Raw genomic sequence first — 24277 nt, forward strand, 5'->3', positions numbered from 1 at the left:
CTGACATATGTGTGCGCAAACAGTATATCTCGTGACCTAAACTCTGCCAAAGGTCGCGTCTCGCAGCCAAGGCTAGCGCTGATCTTCTGGCGTATCATGAAATATTCATTCCTTCTCATTCACTCATCTCTTTCAAAGACTCCATCCTCCTAATCGAACCGAGAACAAGGGATATGCATATGGTTTGATACCATAAAGCTTTCAAGTTGTCAGAAACCTGAGAAAGTCTCATAGTAGTGGACGATACCAAGGGACATATGGCACGACTTGAGTCATTGAGGTGGTTTAATATAAATCAGGTGGCCGGGTTGATCATTGAAAGCCTCCAAGGTGGCTGTGTTTTTCAAGGACTGATGGTGTTTCAAACTTCAAAAACAGGAATCAAGGACCGACATAATGGGCACATGCGAGCGTTCAACTCAACTTTGTGTCGATCAAATCTAATCATATATAGGACTAGGTCTAACTAATGGCCATGTTCTCAGGCTCATTCACAGAGATAAGAAAAGCTGAATCATGTATGCGCGAAACCTATTTCTTTGCCACTCGAACGAGAGCAGATGGAGCCTTCGGCTGATGACATCGATGATATCCAAGTCGCAATGGCCTGGAATTTGCATTACTTGGCAGTACGTCGTAATACGAGGGCAAGATATTAACAGATACTCATCATGCCCGACCACCAGTATACATGCGGTGCGTGCGGTCTGAACTGCTTCTCTCTCCCTTCGTTCTAACTTAACAACTCAGTTACGCTGGTTACAATTTGGGTGGGCTTGTTCCAATCCATTCCCATCTGCCGTTGATCCTGTTTATACAGACCTACGATTACATTAGTTCACTTCAGGAAGAGGTAAGTCATGCACTTGTCTCGCTATGCGCCTCGCTTCGAGTACTGATACGCTGTTCAAAGTGGACATTCCTACTTCGGTCGCGTTGGACTAAGGTCAAAGCTCTTTATATCATTGCACGATACGTCCCCTTTTCCCTCGTCGCTGCGGACCTATATAGTGCGTTGATTTCAAGCAGTATCACACATCCCAACGATAATAAACTGACATGTTATCCTTCAGTGATCTTCGCCCCAAACAAGGATGCTGATGCTGTGAGCGTGCGGCGGACTTGCCCGCTGGTGAATGACGCTGACTGCGTGAATTCGCCAGAAATGCTGGATGTTGATGAATATTTACTCATGTGCGTGCACGGTATATGTTGCCTGCGCTTCCTTGCCGAGCTCCTCTAACAGGTCTTGGGGTGGTATCACTCACTTTCTCTGAATGTATCTCCCTTTCCCCTCCGACATGCACGTGCTCGTTGTCTGATTCATTCAGGTATTTTTATACTCAGAACATATGCGCTTTGGAACAACAATCGAATTGTACTCGTAGCCATGCTGTCCGCCCTCTTTGTGAGTCACATGCTACCTTGACCACACCTTGCAATGTTGATGGATCACTCAGGCTATCACTGTATCATTCATCGGCTTTTGGTTTGCCACTTCTGATGGTTTGTGCTCTCACCTTCGCCCACTACTATTCGCCCATGTTCACTTCACTTTCACAGCTACGACTAGCACGATCTCAGGAACCGTAGGCTGCTCCTGGAACATGCGCATTATTTATTTCTCCATGCCATTTCTTCCCTCGTTTGTATTTGCACTAGGTATGTCTCCCGGAACTGGAAACATACATTACAGACATGCACTGACCAGCGCTCTCCCCAGGATTGTTCTTCCTCGCACTCATACGGGTCATACAGAGCTGGCGGACAGCCAGGGGCCCTCTGGGCGCCATCCTGGTGAAGCACAATATGTTTTACTACGCATGCAGTTTGTGTGAGTCAGGGTTTGGATATGTTTCTGTGCTTATCAGTGATGATTGTTGTTCCGAAAGTTCTCTCAGCCATGAACGTCCTCACGCCAGTGCTGTTTTCCTATGTTGTGAGTGAACCATATAACCTTCAATATGATTAAACCGTTGATGTTCTGCACACTCAGTCCGCAAACTTCCTCGAACGGTACGCACTTCCAACTTCTGTTGAGAATTCCTACTTACAACACCCCCAAACCCTGTAGTTTTCAGGTCTTTATCCTTGCAATACTCGCCACGCGCATGCACCTCCATCTCTGGCATGACTACTGGCACGCGCACAACCCTGATGCCCTCGTATGTATTTCCATGTCTGACATGTTACCTGCAGACCGTGCGGTGTAACGTCTTATCTGTGTGACTTATTCGGCGTTGTTGGTGGTCCGTGTAGTCTCTTTTGGACTCTTTTAAATTACAAGACACTATCAAGTACTCTGAGACTCGCATGTCCCTTTCAATGTTGGCAGACCACGTCTGCCACAAACTGTTCATGTCATTCTCTACTTTAGCACAGATTCTTCTGCTAGTCCTTCAAGTTGTCGGTGATCTCCATTCCCAGAGCTTGTGCAATCATATCAGCGTCTATCGTGCCGAACATCCACCGACAATATGAAAATACACGTGCAGCGTGACCTGAACGCTTTAGGGTACGGTTGAAAAGTCGATATTTTTCAACAGCTGTTTATAATACCTGTTAATAACTGTTAATAACACTGTTGAAAAGTCGTCGTGTCTGGAGGCCTGTTGAAAATTGTGAATAAGTCCAGGGCGTGTGGGAACATTTTGAATGAACTTCTGAGGCTCGAAAAAGTACAACCGGACCACCCTCTCACCGCCAACCTTATTTTTGACGCCCTAGCTATGTCATTCTCTGCACCCGAATCTCTGCAGTCCCCATATTATTATCCCCATCTTCCCTTCCCATTCATTCCTTCCACCACTCTACCCATCATCGATCCTCGTCATTTTGCTCCATCGCAACATCATGCCTGGCAGCTCAGAAGGCCGATATATCAGACTTGAAGGCGAGTCTCTCCATACTATCTTCGTATCTGTTTCGTGATCCTCACACTCTATCTATAGTCATCAGCGGAAAGAATCTTCAAGTCCCGTCCGAGCGCGTTCCCGCTGGCATTTACGTGTCCATCAATGTCGACTCGAGGAGACGCTGGAAATCGGCCATCAGTGTCCTGTTATCTGATGAATCTGTAGCGTGGGGGGATACTGTAACTCTGTAACGTCCATGGACATTTTCTGACGTGATGTGAGAACTGATCATTGGTGTATAGATCATCAAATGCCTCGCCTGCATTGTCGATGGAGATCAGGGCATCCTATGAGCTTGGTCGAATGCTAGGCGGTGGAGAGGTCATCGGGAAACTTCAAATGTCGTGGGATGAGCTACTCGATCATGGAGATCACCCATTTGGTGAGTCATTCGCTTCTCATTCATGCACATACACCGACATCTCGTAGATCTATCGTTCCGAGCCGTGCGCGGTGTCAAACCTTCTATCACACTGAAGGTTGCTGTTGTACATGCTTGGGACGATCAAAATGACGCACTGTTTGATGTGAGTGACCCTGGACTCTGTCCTGTTAGCTTTGCTGACGGAACGCCAACTATAGCCCCTCATAGACTGCGAGATTGCTCGAGACGCAGATGCGGGCCACGCACAATTTGCCTCATACATGAAAAGCGAGAATGTCTCTGACTTGAACGATGCTATGGAGCATTTTCAGTTGGTTCTGAACGAGTGTCCGGTCGGCCATCCAGACCACGCAACGGCTCTCACCAATCTCGCGTGGGTTCGCCTTAAGGGCTACATCCGAAATGATGTTCAAGACATTGATACTGCAACTTCCCTCTTCCGCGATGCCCTTGCATTGCGTCCGCAGCACCATCCCGATCATCCCTTGTCACTATATAATCTCACCCAAGCGCTAGCTTGGCGCCACTCCAGGAAAAGTACTGCTGCAGACATCTGCGAAGCCGCCCAACTCTATCATGAGCTACTCCCTCTCTGTCAAGAGGGCACGTACCTTCGTAGGATTGCGGCAGGGAAAAATGGGGTTGATTATGTGATCGGCGGATGCAACGATCTTCCAACAGACGCATCCGATGAAGGCATCCACCTTCAAAGAGTCATCCTCGACCTCTGTCCTCTGGGCCATCGACTTCGTCCCATCACCCTTGACAAGCTAGCACGAGCAGTCAGAGCACGTTTTGATCAGCACGGCAGCATCGATGATCTTGACACGAGCATACAGCTTCATCGCGAAGCCGTGTCTCTGTGTCCCGAGGGACATGCTGATCGTGATACCTACCTAAACAACTTGGCTCATTCACTCATGTCCCGCTTTAAGCACCAAGGCAATACTAGTGATCTCGATGAGGCCACCTGTTTGCACGATGAAACACTGCGGCATCGTAATTACTCATTAGACAACCTAGGGGGCGACCGTTTCAAGAAACGCGGCGACATTGAAGACACGACCCGAACTATCAGCCTCTATCGTGAGATACTGACGTTGTGCCCGTATGGGCATCAATGTCGTGACACCACGCTTAACAACCTTGCGCTCTTGCTCCAACACAGATATGACGAATCACAAGTGAGCGAGGATCTTAACGAGGCCATTGTTTGGTATCGTAAATCCCTTCGGTTAAAGCGGCTTGGCCACCCAGGGCGTCATGTAACTCTTTCCAATCTGAGCTCAGCGCTCTGCTCTCGTTTCAAGCAAACTCAGAAGAATGAAGATGTTGAGGAGGCCATTGCTCTTGGCCAAGAACCATTGGCAGCTCTGCCTTTACTGCACCCGGACAGGCACTTAAGCTATATGTGCCTGCAGGAAGCCTATCTGTCTCGTTACCAGATTTTACATGATCTTGCTGATTTGTCGCTTGCAATGGAGAACTTCAGACTCGCATCAAGACATCCTACTCAAGGGTTCCCAGAACGCATCATTGGCGCATTTAATTGGACCGTTGCAGCGGAGCAGCATGGTCATGGATCCGTGCTGGAAGCCTACTCAACATTTTTTGAGCTTCTGGATGTTCATTTGGCCACACGGTCTTCGGCAACTTCACGGCGCGAAGCTGCTGCTGCCTTCCATTACGCCAGAACGCTCCCAGCAGATGCAGCATCATGCGCCATCCGCTGTGACAATCTACCACGTGCAGTCAAACTCGCAGAGCAGGGCCGTGGCCAGCAATGGTCGCTGGCCTCCAGACTCAGGACGCCAATTGAAGACCTTGAGTCAGCAAATCCGGCACTGGCGCATAATTATTTGGAGCTGAGCAAGCGCGTTTCCGATGCCGCACAGAGTTCTACAACAATCAGCGACAGAGCTGCTGCTGATCGGGCGGCGACAGAGTACAGGAGACTTACAAGGCAATGGGAAGCTGCTGTCGCTGAGATACGTGATCTTCCGGGGTTCTCGCGGTTCCTGCTCCCACCTTCATACTCAGACCTGCAAGCGGCAGCCCGTCAGGGCCCGGTTATCATCTTCATTGCTAGTCAATACTCATGCAGCGCCATCATCGTTTCGCCATCAGGAGACCCCCATCATGTTCCCTTACCATCTGTCACTCTCGCAGATCTGACCATTCTCAAGGACCGCATCGTCAGGGCAATACGACACGCATCTACTCTGGGCCCAAACGTGCCGCGAAACGATCTAATAATCCTCTTGCGGACAGTATGGGACGAGATCATGCTACCCATCGTCAACGTCCTCCGGCATAATCTGAAACTAAAATACCACTCTCGAATCTGGCTGTGTCCCACTGCAGTTTTCACGTCCATTCCTCTCCACGCAGCTCACCCGTTTCAAACCAACCCAGATGGCTCTAGGGAGCCATGCCTGGAGGATCTCTATATCTGCTCTTACACGCCCACACTTTCGGCTCTGGTCAGATCCAGACAGATGATGAAGAAGCGCGTCACTCCATCCTTCGTGACAATCGGACAGGGTCAACCGGGTGCAGGGAAAGGCAAGGCGCTCTTGGCTGTGGACAGCGAACTCGAGCTTGTCCATAAACTTGTCCCTGCGACGGCCAAACACACTACTATTTCTGGCGACACAGCTACACGAGCAGGTGCGCTCGAAGCTTTGCAGCAGAACACCTGGGTGCACCTAGCTTGTCATGGAAAGCAGGACCCAAAGCAGCCTTACAATTCGCATTTCGTCATGAAAGATGAACATCTGACGCTGCTCGATATCATGGAGAGAGATATTCCGCAGGCCGAGTTCGCGTTCTTATCAGCATGTCATACCGCTGTGGGCGATGAGGAGACACCCGACGAAATGATTCACCTCGCAGCTGGTCTCCAGTTTTCAGGGTTCAAGAGCGTTATTGGGACGCTGTGGCAGGTGGACGACTCTGTCGCAAAACGCGTCGTCAAAGCCTTCTATGAGAATATGTTCCAAGATTTGAAGGATGGAGGTGTGATGGACTGTACGAAGGCGGCCTGGGCGCTGAACCGTGCTACGCACGCCACGAAGATGAAAGTTCCGTTGGAGCAGAAGATGGGTTTCGTTCATATTGGTGTGTAGTTCTATGTACGTCGTATTGCTATCGCCTGGTACACATTTACAAGTTGTTGATCTGCGATGGCTCGTCCATCGAACATACCGTGACGATTTAGTACTACGAGCACCATTCATGAAGCAGATAGACTCATGATAACTAACGTGACGTACTATGGGGACGATCCAAGATTTTGGAGGTGTTTTCATTGTAATGTGCTGGTCGAAAAGACAGGTATCTACTTCTCCTACAACATGTCGTTATCTGAATTACTAACGTCGTATAGCTCTCCATATACCCTACACCCATACCCGAACTCATTCTACTCGACACCCCGTCAGCATGAGAGAAGCGAATCGGAATGGTGTGGTGGGGGATCACGGGTTATTATACCGGCGTCCACTCCAAAGCGCAAGGTATCATAGACCGGTGGATCTCTGTTGAAGAGAAGGTGGAGAGTGAGTCATGTCGCCTTGTCGACTACTACGCGCTCGTTGACCATTGAACCGCGAACAGCTCGCATAAAATCCTTCCGTGATCCTACAGAGCCCTTAAATCCCGGACTGCTCTATACCGGAATTTCTGCCCTAACGATGTCGGTCCTCACTCGCTCGCGCGGACTCCCTACACGTATCCTTCTCCCCCCCACAGCCCTAATCGGCGCATTCGCATATTTCCTTCCCGGTACCGCTTCTCGGGTCGGTGCGTATGGCAGGGAGCTCGAAGATCGGTATGTTCCTCGCTTTGGAGAAATTAGAAGAACCTCTATTGCACACAGCGGCATAGCCTGGGAGCGCGCAAAAGAAAGTGCTGCTGTTGGACGAGACTCGGTTAATAAAGGTGTGAAGAGTATTGTGGAGAGCATTGAACAAGGGACGGGGCTTAACCTAAAAGCTATGGGATGGGCACAGGAAGTGAAGAAGGAGGCGCAGAGTGTTGTTGATGTGATTCAAAAGGATACCAAGGAGGTCATCGAAAGCAAGAGCCCGAGTAGCGACTCAGAAGACTCCAAGCGATTGGTATAGAGTGCGAGTGTCGTATGTACGGAATCTTATTCATATGGTGATTTCTCACAACCCCAATCATACTACAGCACTTAGAGACTATAACGTTCTGTGACGCTGAGATATCATATGTGATGCTCCCATCTTCAAAAAGTGTTATGAGATGACCAACGGGACCAAGTATAACATACAGCCGCGGCGGTACCAGATGACAAACATGCCACAAGCCATCACCGTCCTTGACTCCCCTTGGGTACACTCATGGCTGTGACTCTTGCGTATAAGTTCCAGTTGGAGTGATAAAAAACACGCACTCGACGATTAATCAAGCACGTTCTTGTCAGGTCAAACTGACATGAAACAGTCTATGAGGACCAGGATGATGAGATAATGTTGATGCGATAGCAACACGATGCGCATCTCACAGAGTCCAGTGAGTATGAATCAATCAGATGTATTAAAATGCTGAAGTATCTTGAACAGTTTCGGTGTGGTAAATGATTACTCGAAATCAAGTATTTCGATGCTCTGTGAAACATTATACATACTGTTTCCCTGCGTTTGAATAAGTGCCATGTCCACAATAAGTATCCGATGATGACTCACTTTGAGGGATAACAACGTTATCCTGTTTGCTTCCACGGTCATATCATTCGCAAGGAACTTTTCCTGAGAAATCGTCTCGATATATGGGAGACCAGGCCCTAGTGGATCCAGGAAAAGGGTCGAATTTGGTGATTCGCCTTCGACAAGTCGTTGATGCGATGTAGTGATGTTCCCAGCCTTGAAGTCCGTCACCCTATGAGGATTAAAGTCGCGGATGCGCAATGATCGTGACTGTAGCACCCCATCACGAGAGACAAGGTCGCCAATCAAATCCGCACTGCGGAATCCAAAGATGCGGTGTATGCAGGAGCTGTTAGAGTTCTCGAAGAACCGGGTGTGCTTTGAGCCCCAGGCGGACCAAGGCAAATTAGGAGAATCCTGGCTTGCTTCTCCATAACAGCTGATGTAGGTAGATTCGAGCTCCAAGAGGGTGTTGCGCTCGATATAGAAGGTGAAATACGGAGATTTGGTGGTCGTAGGCGCCGACATGCACATGTTGATAGCGATGAGTTGATTGTGAGTGCTGGCGTGGAAAGGAATAGGACTGAAGGTGATGTAGTGAAAGATGAAGGGGTCCCTCAATGCAGGGAAGGAGAATTTGGCAACAAGCCGGATCGCATTGACCGAATCGATAGTCTCGAGGGAGAACAGCATTAGTTCCGTCGCGCTGGCGACGAGGAATCTATCGTTCGTTAAAAAACTGAAATTCGTCGTTCCGCGATCCACGTCAAAGATTTGGAGGCACTGCAAGTCCAACTCGGTCGTAAATCATAGCAAAACAGGAGACTTTGACCCACCTGAGAAGCTTCCTTGGACTTCCAGTTCCAAATTTGCAAAAAATCGACCAGCTCACCATCTACTTTGCAAGCATATTTGCAGAACAAGCCGTAATAGTCTCCGAAGATCATAGTTTGCGTGTAGGGGGAGTCAAAGAGTTGTGGATGGATTTGATTGTCCAGTGCTTTCACGAGGGGGAATGCAGCATCAGGATGGGGTTTGTCCTCAGACAATGATCTGAAAGTGACGTCATATGCATGACTCTCTCTGTTGCGGTCAATATAGCCCATCTTCATATGCAACAAGAAACTCACCCACGAGCTGCCCTGGAAAGGATAACCACAAGATCCTGTGTGGGCGAAAAACTATAACCCTCGAATGCTGTGTTGTCGATTTTGCAAATGCGTTGTCGCAAGTCGATGGTGTGGGTGTCGTCATCTGACAGTGAGGGCTGGATGAACTTGAGTTGTTCGAGAGATTTCGCTGGGATTCCAAGGATGCCACACGACCAACGGTAGTTGTCGGGAGAGTAAGACATCGTAGTGGAATTTCTTTGAGAGTATTCGGCTCTCTGCCACGCAGTTTCGCTTTTTTGAAGCAATTGGCGACGTGTTGCAATGGCGAAGTCGCAGCCAGGCAACGAGGGTGGAATTGCATTGAAGTATCGAACATCGATCAAGTATTGAAGCTCCGAGGAAGAGTCAATGAGTTGTCGAATATTACTGCATACCTGGAGATTCCGCATTAGTAGCGATTTGGGCATTTTGAAAGAGACGTACTTTGCGTGCTCGGACTAGATCGTAGACGTCTAGGTGACCAAGAATATGCAACAGTAATTCGGCAGGGAAATCCATAAATTTTATGGTGATGTCGTGGACTTGATTCATTGTTGACTTGGGAGCTCGTGAGATTAGTAAAAATAAAGGCTTGTAGCAAGAGTGTGCAATATTGAAGTAGTAATAACCAGCTTGCCAAGTTTCGTTTTATACGATGTTGATGCCAATATAATTGCGGATGAGTGCAGAACGGAATGACGTCATTTGTTCCGACCCGTTGTAACGGAGGTCTCGGAGACAATATTTCATCCGGAGCCCCTGTGGCGTTAGGGTCCTGTCCAAATAGCTGCAACCAGACAATTCCCACGATGCGCCAAAATGCCACTGCTATGCAAGCGCTAAGAAATACCGTGAGAACGGGCGCATGTCTGGCACTTTCAAGTTGTGGACCACGACACCCAAGTTCGAATTCCTTGTGCCTCTGCACGTCTATCTTACGGTTCTCTATATGGAGTCCGCATAATTCATCTCTTCGTACTTGATGCAGCTCAAGGGGGACGTAGTGCACGACGATTTACGCTTGGTAAAGTAGCTGTCCGCACCACCTACCTCATTCATATCATTACAGTCCACGTCCATCTCCTACGAGATACGCCTCATATCTGGTGATTCCCTCTTCACGCTGTTTCTTTCACTATTGACTCGACAGTCACTCTGCACTTCGTTCCATTGACATTACCCTTACCTCAAATACAACCCCTCCCTCTCGTCGAAGCTCCACATTCAAACGTTCACTGCAATGGTCCGCTCCTGTAACCTCTGCCATTCTGCAGCCTCAAGTCGTACTAATGTCAATAATCATATCCTTGGCCAAAGTATAGTCCTGTCACCTTCAAGGCTTCCCTACACTATGGACCTGCCAACCTATCCATGCAGTGCCACCTATAATGGATATTCCTTTTCCGCAGGGTTCAGTTTATATCTCTCGGCGGTGACTGAATCCGGTAGCTGTCACAGCTTTCGCAATACTTCGTTCGTCAATCATCCCTCGCCGAACGAGAATACAATTGGTTGCATTCTCGCCTTATTCTTTCTTATTCCCCGCGAGTCGCTGCAGGCAAGATCATCCTTCCTCCATTACACTGTCAGCTCAATTGGACCAGTCGTATGTACTTTTCTTTGCGCGCCGTTTTCAGCGATATAGACATTTTTTGCCTTTGTCGTTACCTCACAAAATATACTCAATTCTACATTTTGCCTTTGCGTGCTAACTGAGTAGTACGATGCAAGTCCAGGAGCAGCAATCACTCTGAGACTCACATGTCCCTTTCAACTTTGGCAGACCACTTTTGCCACAGACTGTTCATGCCATTCTCTACTTTAGCACAGATTCTTCTGTGGCCGGTGATCTCCATCCCCAGCGCTTGTGGGATCATGCCAGCGTCTATCGTGCCGAACATCCACTGACAATATGAAAATACACATGCAGCGTGACCTGAACCCTAGGCCTCAATCTCCCACTGGGCAGAACTCTATCTGCAGTCCCCATATCCTTACCCCCGTCCTCCCTTCTCACCGATTCCTTCCACGCCACCCAGCCCGTCTTCCAACCTCATCAATTTGCTCCATCACAACATCATGCCTCGTCGCTCAAAACGCCGATATATCAGACTTGAAGGCGAGTTCCTTCACATTACCTTCGTATCAGTGTCATGATCCTCAACCTCTATCTACAGTCATCAGCGGAAAGAATCTTCAAGTCCCCTCCTGGCGCATTCCCGCTGGCATTTACGTGTCTATCAATATCGACTCCCGGAGACGCTGGAAATCAGCTATCTGTGTCTTATCATCTGACGAATCTGTAGCGTGGGGGAATACTATAACTCTGTGAGGTCCATGGAGAGTTTCTGATGTGATGCGAGAACTGATCCTTGGATTATATAGACCATCATCACATTCCTCACCTGCGTTGTCAGTGGAGATCAGGGCGTCCTATGAGCTTGGTCGAATGCTAGGCGGTGGAGAGGTCATTGGGGAACTTCAAATGTTGTGGGATGAGCTACTCGATCATGGAGATCACCCATTTGGTGAGTGATTCACTTCTCATTCACGCACATATGTTAAAATCTCGTAGATCTATCCTTCCCAGCCGCGCGCGGTGTCCAACCTTCCATTACACTGAGGGTTGCTATTGTATATGCTTGGGACAATCCAAACGGCACGCTATTTGATGTAAGCGATCCCGGATTTTGTCCTGTTAGTTTTGCTGACGGAACGCCAACTATAGCCCCTCGTAGACTGCGAGATTGCTCGAGACGCAGATACGGGCCACGCACAATTTGCCTCATACATGAAAAGCGACAATGTCTCTCACCTGGACGATGCTATGGAGGATTTTCAGTGGGTTCTGAACCAGTGTCCGGTCGGCCATCCAGACCGCGCAACAGCTCTCAACAACCTCGCATGGACCTACCTTCAAGGCTACCTCCAAAATGATGTTCAAGACATTGATTTCCCCACTTCCCTTTTCCGCAACGCCCTTGCATTGCGTCCGCAGCACCATCCCGATCGTCCCTTATCTCTATTCAATCTCGCCGTGGCGCTGAGTTGGCGCCACAACAAGACAAGAACTGCTGGCGACATCCGGGAAGCCGCCCAACTATATCATGAGCTACTGCCTCTCTGTCCAGAGGGCACGTACCTTCGTAGCATCGCGGCAGGCAAAAATAGTCTTGATTATGTGATCTGCGGATGCAATGGTCTTCCACCTGATGGATCCGATGAAGGCATCCACCTTCGAAGAGTCGTCCTCGAGCTCTGTCCTCTGGGCCACCGACTTCGTCCCATAACCCTCCACGAGCTTGCACAAGCAGTTGAAGCACGTTTTGATCAGCACGGCGGCATCGATGATCTTGACGCGAGCATACAGCTTCGTCGTGAAGCCGTGTCTCTGTGTCCCGAGGGACATGCTGACCGCGATACCTACCTGAACAACTTGGCGTTTTCACTCGTATCCCGCTTTAAGCACCAAGGCAATCATAACGACCTTGATGGAGCCATATCCTTGCACGAAGCAGCGCTGCACCTGCGCCCTGTTGGGCACGAATTTCGTGATTACTCATTGGGCAACCTAGGGGTCGCCCTCGTCGACCGTTTCAAGGAACGTGAAGACATTGAAGACATGACCCGAGCCATCAGCTTCTATCGCGAGGCACTGACGTTGCGCCCACCTGGGCATCCAGGTCGTACCATCACCCTTCACAGCCTTGCCCACGCGCTCCAAAACAGATATGACAAGTCGCAAGTTAGCGCGGATCTTAACGAGGCCATTCATTGGTATCGCGATTCCCTTCGGTTACGGCGGCTTGACCATCCAGGGCATCATTTAACTCTTTCCAATTTGAGCTCGGCACTCTGCTCTCGTTTCACGGAAACTCAGGAGAACGAAGATGTTGAGGAGGCCATTGCTCTTTGCCAAGACTCATTGGCGGCTCTGTCTTCACTGCACCCGGACAGGTACTTCAGCTACATGTGGCTGCAGGAGGCCTATTTGTCTCGTTACAGGGTTCTACACGACCCTGCTGATTTGTCTCTTGCAGTGGAGAACTTGAGACTGGCATCAAGGCACCCTACTCAGGGCTTTCCATATCGCATTAGAACAGCCGGGAGATGGGTCACCGCTGCAGAGACGCACAGTCATATATCCTTACTGCAGGCCTACAGCACATGCTTCGACCTTCTTGACGGTCATTTAGCAACGCGATCATCGACAATTTCACGACGCGTAGCTGCTGCTGCCTTCGATGATGTCAGATCGCTGCCTGTAGATGCAGCATCGTGCGCTATCCGTAATGGCGATCTACGACACGCAGTCGAACTCGCAGAGCAGGGCCGTGGCCAGCAATGGTCGCTGGCATCTCGACTCAGGACTCCAGTTGAAGACCTCGAGTCAGTAAATCCGGCACTGGCGCACAATTATTTGGAGCTGAGCAAGTGCATTTCCAATGCAGCCCAGAGTTCTGCACATATCACTGACAGAGCTGCTGCTGCTCGGGCAGCAATGGAGTACAGAAGACTTACAAGGCAATGGGAAACTGCGGTAGCTGAGATACGTGATCTTCCGGCGTTTTCGCGCTTCCTGCTCCCACCTCTGTATGCAGACCTGCAAGCGGCAGCCCGCCAGGGCCCGGTCATCATCCTCATTGCCAGTCAATACTCGTGTAGCGCCATCATCGTCCCCACGTCAGGAGACCCCCATCATGTTCCCTTGCCGTCTGTCACTCTCGCAGATCTGACCAATCTCAAGGATTGCTTCGCCAGGGCAATACGACAAGCATCTGCCCTGGGCCCCAAATTGCCGCGAAACGATCTAATAGTCCTCTTGCGGACAGTATGGGACGAGATCATGCTACCCATCGTCAACGTCCTCCGGCATGATCTGAAACTAAAATACTACTCTCGAATCTGGCTTTGTCCAACGGCAGCTTTCACGTCTATTCCTCTCCACGCAGCTCACCCGTTCCGAACCAACCCAGATGGCTCTAAGGAGCCATGCCTGGAGGATCTCTACATTTGCTCTTACACGCCCACACTTTCGGCTCTAGTGAGATCTAGACAGATGATGAAGAAGCGTGTCACTCCGTCCTTCATGACAATCGGACAGGGTCAACCGGGTGCAGGGAAAGGCAAGGCGCTCTTGACTGTGGACAACGAGCTTGAGCTTGTCCATAAGCTCGTTCCTGCGACGGCCAAATACACTACTATTTCTGGGGACGCAGCCACACGAGCAGGTGCGCTCGAAGCTTTGCAAGCGAACACCTGGGTGCACCTTGCTTGTCATGGCAAGCAGGACCCAAAGCAGCCTTACAATTCACATTTCGTCATGAGAGACCAAGATCTGACGCTGCTCGATATCATGGAGAGAGACATTCCACATGCCGAGTTCGCATTCCTATCAGCGTGTCATACCGCCGTCGGAGATGAGGAGACCCCCGACGAAGTGATTCACCTCGCAGCTGGTCTTCAGTTTTCAGGGTTCAAGAGCGTCATTGGGACGCTGTGGCAGGTTGACGACTCCGTCGCACAACATGTCGTCAAAGTCTTTTATGAGAATATGTTCAAAGATTCGAAGGATGGTGGTGTGATGGACTGTACGAGGGCGGCCTGGGCACTGAACCGTGCTACGCACGCTGTGAAGACGAAAGTGCCGCTGGAGCAGAGAATGGTTTTTGTTCATATTGGTGTGTAGTTCTGTCGTATTCCTATCGCCTGGTACATATTCACAAACTGTTGATCTGCGATCTGTTGTGAAAATGATTCTAATATCATACTCTTGCGCTCCAGCTATCTTATTTTCGTATACTTTGTGGTATTTTCGTCGACTAGAATGTTCACTAAAGTACTTGTGTACTCGACTCGTTTACAGCCTCGTCTTCTGCTTGACTCAGCTTGAGTACTTAGATGGTAGGAAATTAATTAGACCAGTCAAGCCTAAGTACTAGTCATACCGGATATCCTTCAAATTTATAACGTTAAGCCTTTCTGCACCGTGAAATCTTAAGTGAAAGGATAGGAGTCACCGGTATAGCAGCTGGCAGGAAATAGAAAACAGGCGTTATTATAACATGCCAAGATATGCCAGAGATGTTTGACAATCGCACAAGCTGCTAAGTAGATACTTGAGTGGAAGTAGTATAGAAGAACGTCCTGACAACTGATCTACTAATAAATACCACGGTCCATCGTCTCTTTGTAGTAAAATCCAAGAGCACTCAATGTTTTAGGTCTTGGTCGAACTAGATTCTTCGTCGATGGATTGCTGTGAAGCGTGAGTCAGAGGATTGTCTTTCTTCACCAAGATACCCGGGTAAAAGAAATTGAGAGTGTAGATGGCAAGAGTCACCATGCCACCATCGAGCCAGTCTACAGCATTGTCAGCGTATTCCTGGTGAAGATAGTAACAACGCACCAAAGTAGCGCTCCGTCGTAATCACTGGCCCATCCCATCCATCGGCGAGCTCCACAGTACGGTACACCGATCTAGGGACAAATTTCAGCATATCATAACTACTGATAAAAAGATATGCTGAACACTAACCGAATGAATATGCAAAGGGTACAGAACGCCATGCCACAAAGCATAAGTCGCAAGTTCTTACTTACAACACGTGGGCCTTTCTCCAATATGTGACGTTGTTCAACGTAGCGGAAGGGTCGATTATATTGCAAACGCAAGAGAGTCTCAACCGCTAAAGCGACATAGACTACTATTGCAACTGGAAAGCGAAGGTCGTAAATTTTAGTGAGAAGCATACAGGAGCACTCATCACGCACAAAGCTGAGCAGCAATTCCTCCTAGCATAATGTTCGCGCCCTGTTTCGATGACGTGAACGTCAGACAAAATATGGGATGATGTGCATACCATCGAAGCGCTTGTCTTCGTGCTGGCGGCGTGCGCAGCGGATGCGCCTCCCACAGCTTGTACAATCAAGCAAACAATGTCCTAATAGGAAGAGGAGGTATGTGAAGGATTCACACCACTTGAATGTATGACACTAACAAAGCAACAAAAAACGATGGTATCTGCACTAGATCAGTAATCGGATGCTAGAAGTGTCAGAGAAACACTAACATAACCTTGGGGTTAGACGGCTGTACTGGGGTCCAATTTGAGTAATTACCCTGCCAAGGATGATAAAGTTGGCTGCGACAAGCGGAGTAGGTGCTATTATAGTGCCGACGATTCTGCAGCGAAGATGTTTAAGTGTGCATACGAATGATTCCTTCTGGATGAACACTTACTGGATCTCATAAGGCGTCAAAAGCTTGGGGTTCCGACTCGACCATAATCTGGCACTCCATCCTAGAATTTCCAAGATACCCGCGAAGGTCGCTGTGGGGATCATCCACCATAGTCTATACTTGACCGCCTGGCCCAAGTGGAGGACTGAAAATATTAAGCCATGACCGTGCATACCAGTCGAAATTCATACCAGTTGAGATACTGTACAACACCAGGAACTAGGGAAGAATGTGAAATAGATGCAAACCGCACAAACAACACAACTCACAAGGATACATATCCACTCTGTAGGGACGTAGTGGTACGGGCCAACAGTAATTGGTGCTGTTGACGCACTTATTAGTAGAAGTCACCGAGGGAAATTTCATATTGAGGTACTTACTAGTTGTAACAAACACAGAGCCAAAGGACATTGTGACAGAGGAATGGCCTCCAGTTGGTGGGTGTTGAGCGTTGAACAATGGGAACCTTATACACGCCACGGCACTGCAATCATTTCTTTCAAGTAGATACCGGGTTGGAATTCTTACCATGCACGCCGCAGCGTCCTCAAATTAGCCCATCATGGTGTGGATGACTCGCTAATGATATGTTTGCGACCAAGGTCTAAAATTGCCGATAAGCTGGAATGGCCCGTAACCGGAGTTACTGAGTCAGACTGTCCTGACTGCCGGGAGCTGACATGTTCCTTGGCTCGTCCATCGAACATACCATGACGATGTAGTACTACGAGCACAGTTAATGAAGCAGATAGACTCATGATAAACTAACGTGACATACTATGAGGACGATCAAAGACTTTGAAAGTGTTTTCATTGTAAAGTGCTGGTCGAAAAAAGACAGAAGCGTTTGGTAAGTGAGATTTGAAATCATGACACGCTCACAGGAGTCCAACATGTAGGCCTGGCCTCTTGTCCTGAGAATTGCAATTATTGCATGCCACAGCCGAGGCTATATTTGTAGGAAGACATCCAACTCAGCCGCCGGCTGTCATGAAACAACGTCAACAGCGCCTATCCGTTTTTACAAGAGCGCTGTCCGACTCGAAGCGGCGGTTTCTGCGGTGTTGTACAATGACCTACATATCACATACCGTCAATTGAACTTCAACTTGGCAAAAGTTGAGCAAAAGATAGGCGAGAAAATTTACATACCGTGGTAGTACTAGGTGGTAGCCTGTGCTACTGCTGCCAGAGTTCTATATATATCGAGACCTGCAATGTCAGAGTCCAGACGGTGACCATGTGCACCTCGGGTGTGCATGTGAAATTGTGAATGTTCCGGTTCAACCAAGTGTCACTTGCTGGCTGGCTGAGCGCTGATCAGAGGCTGTTGCAATCGGTGACATGCACTGAGCAGTGAGCATAGTTCCGATATTTCCATACTTAGCACAGTCACTCGTTTTACGTACTGTAAGTGATTCGTCTCTTCAAGTTGTACCGATACTTAAATATGGTACCAAACGTTCAAGAATAACACCCTAGGCCGCGATTACACTGGTAGGCCGTCCAACCGGGTCAGTGTTTACATTGTAACCAATATTCTTCCCAAGGTATCGGCAAGACACGAGGAAAGCTGCAGGAATAGAACAGGGACAGCAGGGACTCTACACAATGCGCAGCTCGCGGCATGGCCAAAGATAAGAAGGCTGCGTATCCTTTCAATTCTTCGCTCGGACTGGTTATTTTGTCACAGAACATTGTCCGAAAAGAGGCACCTCCGGAGGATTGGGCAATGACCTCAGGTCTAAGCATCGCGACTCTCAGCAAGCAGACTGCACGTTCGTGAATGTCTCCATGCATGTCTGGCGTGACAGGCATAATCAAACACCCAAACTTGCCTCGTCGACTCAAATATATTACTCCGAACTCACAAGCTGCCGATTCACTAGCAGGGGACGATCCAGAAGTTCAGTTGATGGGTATCGTACATACATGAAGCAGTAAATTAAAATATCCAGGTGAGAGAAAATAATCATGTAGTAAAACAAGACTCATAACGGTCCATAAGATATAGCGATACAACATGAGGATTAGGTGATACTTAGTCGGTGAAAACCGGTCAGAATTAATAAATAATGAAGGGTATAAGTCAAGTTTTGACATTACTGTGAAGTAGGCTCAGTTGCATCCGTGGGGAAGCGGAGCCTGGCTAACACCAACGTGTCCCAGTCCTTGTCATTGGATCCAGCATTTAGCCGCACTGGCGACACTTTGCTCGCGAACACGGCCTTTCGGGGTATCTCTTCGATGTATGAGGGGCCACCCTCATCGGAAGGGTACTCAGTATCTGTGGTGAAGGTGCCCCATGGTCGGCCACTCTGACGATCCGAAAAGACGTTGAAATGGGCTTGGCCATTTGGATGAGAATGGCTCACGAAGAGCGCATATTCGGGTGCAGACAAGGTACCGCAAACTATCGGGGAAAGTCGGTATACTCTCGACTATGAATAGAAGGGTATGGATGCTCACCCAAAATAACGTCTTCTTTTTGAATGGGATGATAGGGAGCATACTCCTTGATAATGGTATTGACATTAGCCTTGAACCAGTCTTTCGGTGCTGCGAGGTCTTCTATGAATCGGTACATCGTCGACTCTGCATAGATAAATGCAGCCTTATGACCCGCTCGAAGGGGGAATGGGTGACGCCTCGAAATGCGTTCCCTGAACGTGCGTGGTTAAAACAAACTGGTCAAAAATATACCTGCTGTGCACTCACGAATATGACCCATCACGATCTATCAGCGGGAAGGTCAACAACCCGGAAATGAGCTCAAGCCCTCTTTGCGTCATCGTACGGATTGAATCAGGCTTCTTCCCAATACGAATAGGTCCCTCGAGGTACCCAGCCAGCGAAGGAATATTCGTCACTTTGCTCCCCGCTGTTTTGTGGGGCTTCATGGCGTCAAAGAGCGTAATGAACTCCCCTTTTGGTGCAGAGAGATATCCCACTGCGCCCAGCTCGACATGAGAAGGTGACCAAAGGGGTAAGGTAACTGCCAACGAAACCACATGTTCAATCAGTGCCAGAACACCTAAGAACGGTTATAACACAGAGAAAAAGACATACGAGAATGATGGAACTCGTGGCTCGACTGTGCTAATGACCTGAACCGCAACTCGTTTTTCCTCTCTGCGAGTTGCTCATCCATTGGCAGAGACGGTTTGTCCAAGGCAACATGGGGCGAACGATGACGACGACGAACCTCCTCCAACGCGCTGTGTTCAGCTTCTGGACTTGACGTGAGATGCGACGAGGCACTGCTCATCGAATCGCTCTCTGCCAAAGATAATTTGCGAGTCGGCGTATAGATAGCAATCCCGCCCTCGGGCATCTCCATATTGCCCGTATGAGAATCTACGGTGGGTTCCCAATGATACGATGGATTGCTGTGCGGCTGTCCGATTGGATAGAACGGTTTTAGCTGCGATTCTCGTGATGTTGTTGACACCGACTCCGTATCAATTCTTCCCGTACCCTCAGACGCAGTACCAAACTCGTCTCCCACACTGGCATCTAAGTGATCGTCCAGCATGACTTGACCTTCCTGCAGGGTATACGGAGACGTCTCTGGTAGTTCTAGAGGATGCATGCTCGGCGAGTGGTGGGGCGGGTCTGACCAAGCCGTCAAAAGTACCTCGGCCTGCACTGGAATAGGGGATTCCTCCACCCCTCCTTGATGCTTACGAAGTCGCTTGAGCGTCGCAGCAATGTGTGTGAACGTAGGGCGTTGCTCGGGGTCGCGAACCCAACATTCTTGAATGAGAGGTTCCACAAGTGAAGTGATGGGTGTCGAGGGAATCTCGGCACGCTTGTTTTGGTCTGTGAAGGCGTTACTAATGTGTGTATCGTATAGGTCGGAACTCACAATTGACAAGGAATGCAACAAGCATGTCGTCGCGATGTCCGTACGGAAGGTCCCCCATGCCGAGAATCTCGATGCAGCAGATGGAGAACGCATACACATCCGTAGCTCTCGACAATTTCATGGGTCCATTGATTAGTTCCGGTGCCTGCCAGCGTAATGTCCCGTCTACATGGAGCCTCAGTCAAACGAAGAAGGATGGAAGGGAGACGAGGTAAACGCACTCATAATGGGCTTCCTCGATGCCTCCCACTTCATCTCGCTCTGCCCAAAGTCAGAGATGACACACCGCCCGTTCTCATCAACCAACACATTCGAAGCCTACATACTCCAAACTCAGACTTGAAGACCAAGTAACGATCAACACTGACCTTGAGGTCTTCATGCAATACATTCTGATCATGCAAGTACACCATCCCCTTCGAAATGTGGTGCATGCACCGGAGAAGATCCACATCTCCCCTAGCACCTGCACTGGGAGGAGTCAATGCCCCCAGCGCTTGTTTCACCAACCCTCCCCTTCCTCTCTCTCAACCACCCCACCAAACTCCCGCCGCTACAATACTCGCTCACTATGAACCACGGTCGTTCGCCTTGCGCGCTGCTCGCACCCCACATTCCCAACACGTTCTCGTGCTTCAGTTTCCTCCATATCTCCACCGCTTTCCTGAAGAGGGGTGCAGGAGTGTGGAGGGGGAGGACTTTGATGGCGACACGCCGCCCGGACCAGCTACCAAGGTAGACTTTGGAGAAGGAGCCCCTACCAATCATGGTGAGGCGGTCGACTTCGTAGCTGTTTAGAAAAATATCATTAGCTCAGTTACTTCGCCCAAACGGAACTGAAACCAGACGTACCGGGTAATAGTCCAAGGCGGTAAATCCCAGGGAACATCCACATCTTGATCCTCAGCCTTCTGTACAGCAACACTACTCAACCTCGTCATAGCCTCGATCCCAGTCTCCATGAACACTCTCTCCAGGCCTTCGTCGATCACATCTCCTCCTTTCTTTTCAATAGCTTCTCTTTCCCTTCTCAGCGCTTCCTCAGCCCTCCGAAGTGCCTTTAGTGCCTCAGGCACCTCTCCAGGACGCACTTCTAGTACCTGTAACACCTCAGCATCCCTTCGAGCACTAATGGCACGTTGGAGTGTGCTGCGGAATAGTGCACGGTCTTGTTCTCTGTCAGAGGCGTTTTCAACAACGTGAAGGTCCTGAAGCTCAGTGAGAGGGGAGATCAGCGCGTCGGAGGGTGGATCAGTGTGGTAAGTTTGGGATTGTACGGATTGAAGTGGTGACAATGGTGGATTCTGTGCTGGAGGACTCCTGCTCAGCCCAGATGCCGCTGGGAGAATGTCATGCGGTTCTGGAAGTGCTGGTGTCCCTACTGTTGGGGTGCAGTCTAAGGAAATGGGTAGGGTCGGCGACAGAGGAGATGCATATATAGGTGGAGGCGTAGGCCCCTGCGCATGGTGCACAACATCAAGACGCGTATCCCTCGCGAAGCGTTTGAATTCTTTGAGAATTCTTATTTGGATTGAAATCTATGTCAAGTCAAAGTTAGATGGACTTTAACCGAAAACGAAGCAAAGATGACACACGCTAAACATCTGCATGGCATCCCCAAGCGCCTTGTCGCATGCTAGAATTTCCTCCTGGATTTCGTCGCTACGCAAAAACCGCTTGAGGAATGGACGACGGTTGAGCTTTAGAAGGAAGTTGTATACCTAGAGAATGAGTATTAGCGCTCAAGCATAGGACAAACAAAATGGTTGCTCGATCCGTGACGAAATTAAAGCACAGCAAAACTTACCATCTCAATGCACTCGTTCAGCTTCCTGACAGGACCTTCCATCTCTTCTGCCAGCCCCACAACACCAACATCTCCATTTTGACCTTGTTGAGACTGCATGTCCCTCTCAGCATCCGCTATCTCAGCGCGCACAGAGTAAATCGCCATCGCACAGCGTTCGGTAAGGCGAAGACATTGCAGGCGGTTAGTCTGTTGAAACCACGTAAGTTCTCTCTCAAACTCTGCTCCCGAAAAAGAATGATGGAAATCAAACACTTACCTCGACTTCATCCACAGCCTCCCATACTGCCAGCAAAATCCTCGCAGCTTCATGGAGCCCAGGGATAGGTGTAAGTTTGGCGACGTCACCAAGAATCATGAGGGAGGTTCGAAGCATAGGCGAGACAAATGTTGCTGTGGATTTCACTGATAAAGAGTATGAAGTTAGTGAAGCCCAACTTCACGCAAGGAGGACTCACTCGTCAACCAAGCCTTCTGGCTGGTCCCAATCTTGCTTTCTGTACCCTGGTAAGTCTCGGTCACAGCACCTTTCTTGGTACCCGAAGATGCCTTCACATCTTTACCACTGTCCTGCTCAGCGGTGGTACGAGCAGCATGACCCTCCATCGCAAACGCCTTTCCTGTTTCTGACAGTTGTGCGAGCTCAGAAGTAGAAAGGACAGCATTCAACGCTAAGGATACGTTCTGTTTGGAATGATACACATGAGCACGAATTTGATCTTAAACGAAAGAAAGGAGAAACTTCGAATCTCTTGGTTGATGTCTCCATCCAGCAAGAACGGGATTAAAGACGACGGGGTACTTATAAGGTACAAAATAGATAGAACTCACCTCCCTCGTCCGAAGCCAACTATCAGTCTCCTTGTTCTCCTTCTCTTGATCTTTTGCGCTTTGACGATGAGCGAACTTATCAAACCATGATTCCAAGTGTTTGCTTTGAGCTTGCGGTGTAGAGGTGGAAGGCTCCTTGTGGGGTGCATCTTGGGCTTTCCCCTTACCTTTCCCAGGATAAGCACGTTTTTCTGACGGGGTTAGAGACACCAGTATCACAGAAAAAAATAAGAGAACATACGAGGTAATGTCGAAGACACTGCCAGATTCGGTAGTCCAGGTGCTTTACCTTTCGTAGGTGAGGATGAACCAAGGGACATAACCGAAGGAGGGACATCTAGGGACTTTCCGTCCCAAGCCTCCATTGAGACAACAAGACCCTCTTCAACTTGCAGATTAGTCTCGTTTGCGGACCCACTTGTCCCTAAATCGGCACTAAGGGACTTGGGAGACGACTTTGGAGACATTTTGAATAGCTTCGGCCAATAGCTATTCTCGATGTCATCCCTCCGCAGACCCTCTTCAATTCCTATGCCTAGTGATTTGAGGGTCTGCGGGTATGTGTGTGCAGTAACGGGGAGAGCGGGCGATACAAGGGTGGCAGGAGTAGCCTCGGGAGAGGATAGCAAAAGCGAATGCTCAATCCCTCCATCTTCATCGCTGGAGTTCTTCTCATCGAGATCGCAGATGTGAAGATCCTCACGGGATAAAGAGAGAAGATTATTGGACAAAGGAGCAAGAGACATATGGTTGGGCAACGAAGAAGAAAGTGGAGTTTCCCGTTCTGTAAAATCATCCGGCATCGAGAGATTGGAGTCCGACCCGAGCGAAAAAACTACCGGGTCTCTAAATATACCTCTAAGGAAGGGGACACTTCTCCCTCTTGAGGGCGAGAGAGACCTTCCTCTCTCCTTCGAAGGTGAACGTGACCACCATTTCCTCGGTACCCCATTCGGCGGTGTATCTCCTTGGGGTTCATGATACTGGCGTCGCAAGTAACGAAACAAGTCTGAGCGTTCGCTTGACGACACAGGCACAAGAGACGCCGGAGGTGACACCCTCTCCATAGGTGACGTCGGGGCTGACGAGGCCTTTCCGTCATCATGGTGATGATGAGTAAGTATGACAGATGGTGTAGGGGATGTTTCAAATTTTGTATTGGCCGGTGACAGAAGAATGGAGTCACGAGGTATATTAGCAATCGTGCGCGCACTCATATTCTTACTTCCATGTCCTCCACCACCTGCGGAGAAATTGGACCTGATTGCGATTTGATTCGAGTTCCTGGCACAGTCATCGTGACGAGATAGATGGACGGTGCTATCTCCTGGGGATGGCACACTGTGGACAGGCTCTGGAGGGAGAGCGGAGAATGATTGATTCTCGTCTGCACCGGGTAAG

General features: G+C 49.2%; 7 protein-coding genes across 7 annotated transcripts; 4 read left to right on the plus strand and 3 right to left on the minus strand.

Annotated features, from left to right (window-relative positions):
- Window positions 1-355: 355 nt before the first annotated feature.
- Window positions 356-2229, plus strand: F5147DRAFT_839465 (uncharacterized protein; the record flags this gene model as incomplete). Its single annotated transcript, XM_041444226.1, has 14 exons — window positions 356-629; window positions 687-696; window positions 751-770; window positions 821-853; window positions 914-1010; window positions 1074-1194; window positions 1348-1408; window positions 1461-1506; window positions 1564-1662; window positions 1724-1828; window positions 1902-1939; window positions 1997-2016; window positions 2075-2165; window positions 2200-2229. The coding sequence occupies exons 1-14, from the start codon at window positions 561-563 to the stop codon at window positions 2227-2229; spliced, it is 840 nt and encodes a 279-aa protein (XP_041289175.1). The 5' UTR covers window positions 356-560.
- Window positions 2230-2420: 191 nt separating this feature from the next.
- F5147DRAFT_640661 (CHAT domain-containing protein) lies at window positions 2421-6428 on the plus strand (the record flags this gene model as incomplete). Its single annotated transcript, XM_041433034.1, has 5 exons — window positions 2421-2893; window positions 2952-3102; window positions 3158-3297; window positions 3345-3442; window positions 3498-6428. Exons 1-5 carry the CDS (start codon window positions 2854-2856, stop codon window positions 6426-6428), a joined length of 3360 nt encoding a protein of 1119 aa, XP_041289176.1. The 5' UTR covers window positions 2421-2853.
- On the plus strand, window positions 6309-7588 carry F5147DRAFT_712565 (apolipo protein O-domain-containing protein). The gene is given in 5 exon segments (XM_041438363.1): window positions 6309-6636; window positions 6689-6858; window positions 6907-6908; window positions 6919-7443; window positions 7496-7588. The coding sequence occupies 3 exon segments, from the start codon at window positions 6764-6766 to the stop codon at window positions 7425-7427; spliced, it is 606 nt and encodes a 201-aa protein (XP_041289177.1). The 5' UTR covers window positions 6309-6636; window positions 6689-6763; the 3' UTR covers window positions 7428-7443; window positions 7496-7588.
- A 299-nt stretch (window positions 7589-7887) lies between these two features.
- On the minus strand, window positions 7888-9676 carry F5147DRAFT_839468 (uncharacterized protein; the record flags this gene model as incomplete). The annotated part of the gene is made up of 5 exons (XM_041444227.1): window positions 7888-7961; window positions 8013-8756; window positions 8810-9056; window positions 9104-9519; window positions 9569-9676. 5 exons carry the CDS (start codon window positions 9674-9676, stop codon window positions 7908-7910), a joined length of 1569 nt encoding a protein of 522 aa, XP_041289178.1. The 3' UTR covers window positions 7888-7907.
- A 1601-nt stretch (window positions 9677-11277) lies between these two features.
- F5147DRAFT_814407 (CHAT domain-containing protein) lies at window positions 11278-14997 on the plus strand (the record flags this gene model as incomplete). Its single annotated transcript, XM_041443519.1, has 4 exons — window positions 11278-11357; window positions 11510-11652; window positions 11700-11797; window positions 11853-14997. 4 exons carry the CDS (start codon window positions 11278-11280, stop codon window positions 14811-14813), a joined length of 3282 nt encoding a protein of 1093 aa, XP_041289179.1. The 3' UTR covers window positions 14814-14997.
- Window positions 14998-15188: 191 nt separating this feature from the next.
- F5147DRAFT_712595 (RTA1 like protein) lies at window positions 15189-17343 on the minus strand. The gene is made up of 13 exons (XM_041438364.1): window positions 17253-17343; window positions 17149-17198; window positions 16751-17094; window positions 16637-16692; window positions 16559-16586; window positions 16368-16512; window positions 16198-16310; window positions 16126-16148; window positions 15988-16068; window positions 15899-15938; window positions 15663-15840; window positions 15534-15604; window positions 15189-15487 (listed from the first exon to the last, which is right to left on the minus strand). Exons 3-13 carry the CDS (start codon window positions 16899-16901, stop codon window positions 15345-15347), a joined length of 1029 nt encoding a protein of 342 aa, XP_041289180.1. The 5' UTR covers window positions 16902-17094; window positions 17149-17198; window positions 17253-17343; the 3' UTR covers window positions 15189-15344.
- A 1129-nt stretch (window positions 17344-18472) lies between these two features.
- On the minus strand, window positions 18473-22403 carry F5147DRAFT_747297 (uncharacterized protein; the record flags this gene model as incomplete). The annotated part of the gene is made up of 15 exons (XM_041439934.1): window positions 18473-18783; window positions 18840-19033; window positions 19055-19076; window positions 19168-19365; window positions 19440-19512; window positions 19576-19879; window positions 19991-20192; window positions 20239-20414; window positions 20447-20556; window positions 20607-20704; window positions 20745-21028; window positions 21091-21776; window positions 21834-21959; window positions 22046-22234; window positions 22305-22403. 15 exons carry the CDS (start codon window positions 22401-22403, stop codon window positions 18473-18475), a joined length of 3072 nt encoding a protein of 1023 aa, XP_041289181.1.
- Between the last annotated feature and the right edge of the window lie 1874 nt (window positions 22404-24277).

This window comes from Suillus discolor (assembly GCF_016758755.1).
Source record: "Suillus discolor strain FC423 chromosome Unknown F5147scaffold_58, whole genome shotgun sequence".
NCBI classification, from domain to species: Eukaryota; Fungi; Basidiomycota; class Agaricomycetes; order Boletales; family Suillaceae; genus Suillus; species Suillus discolor.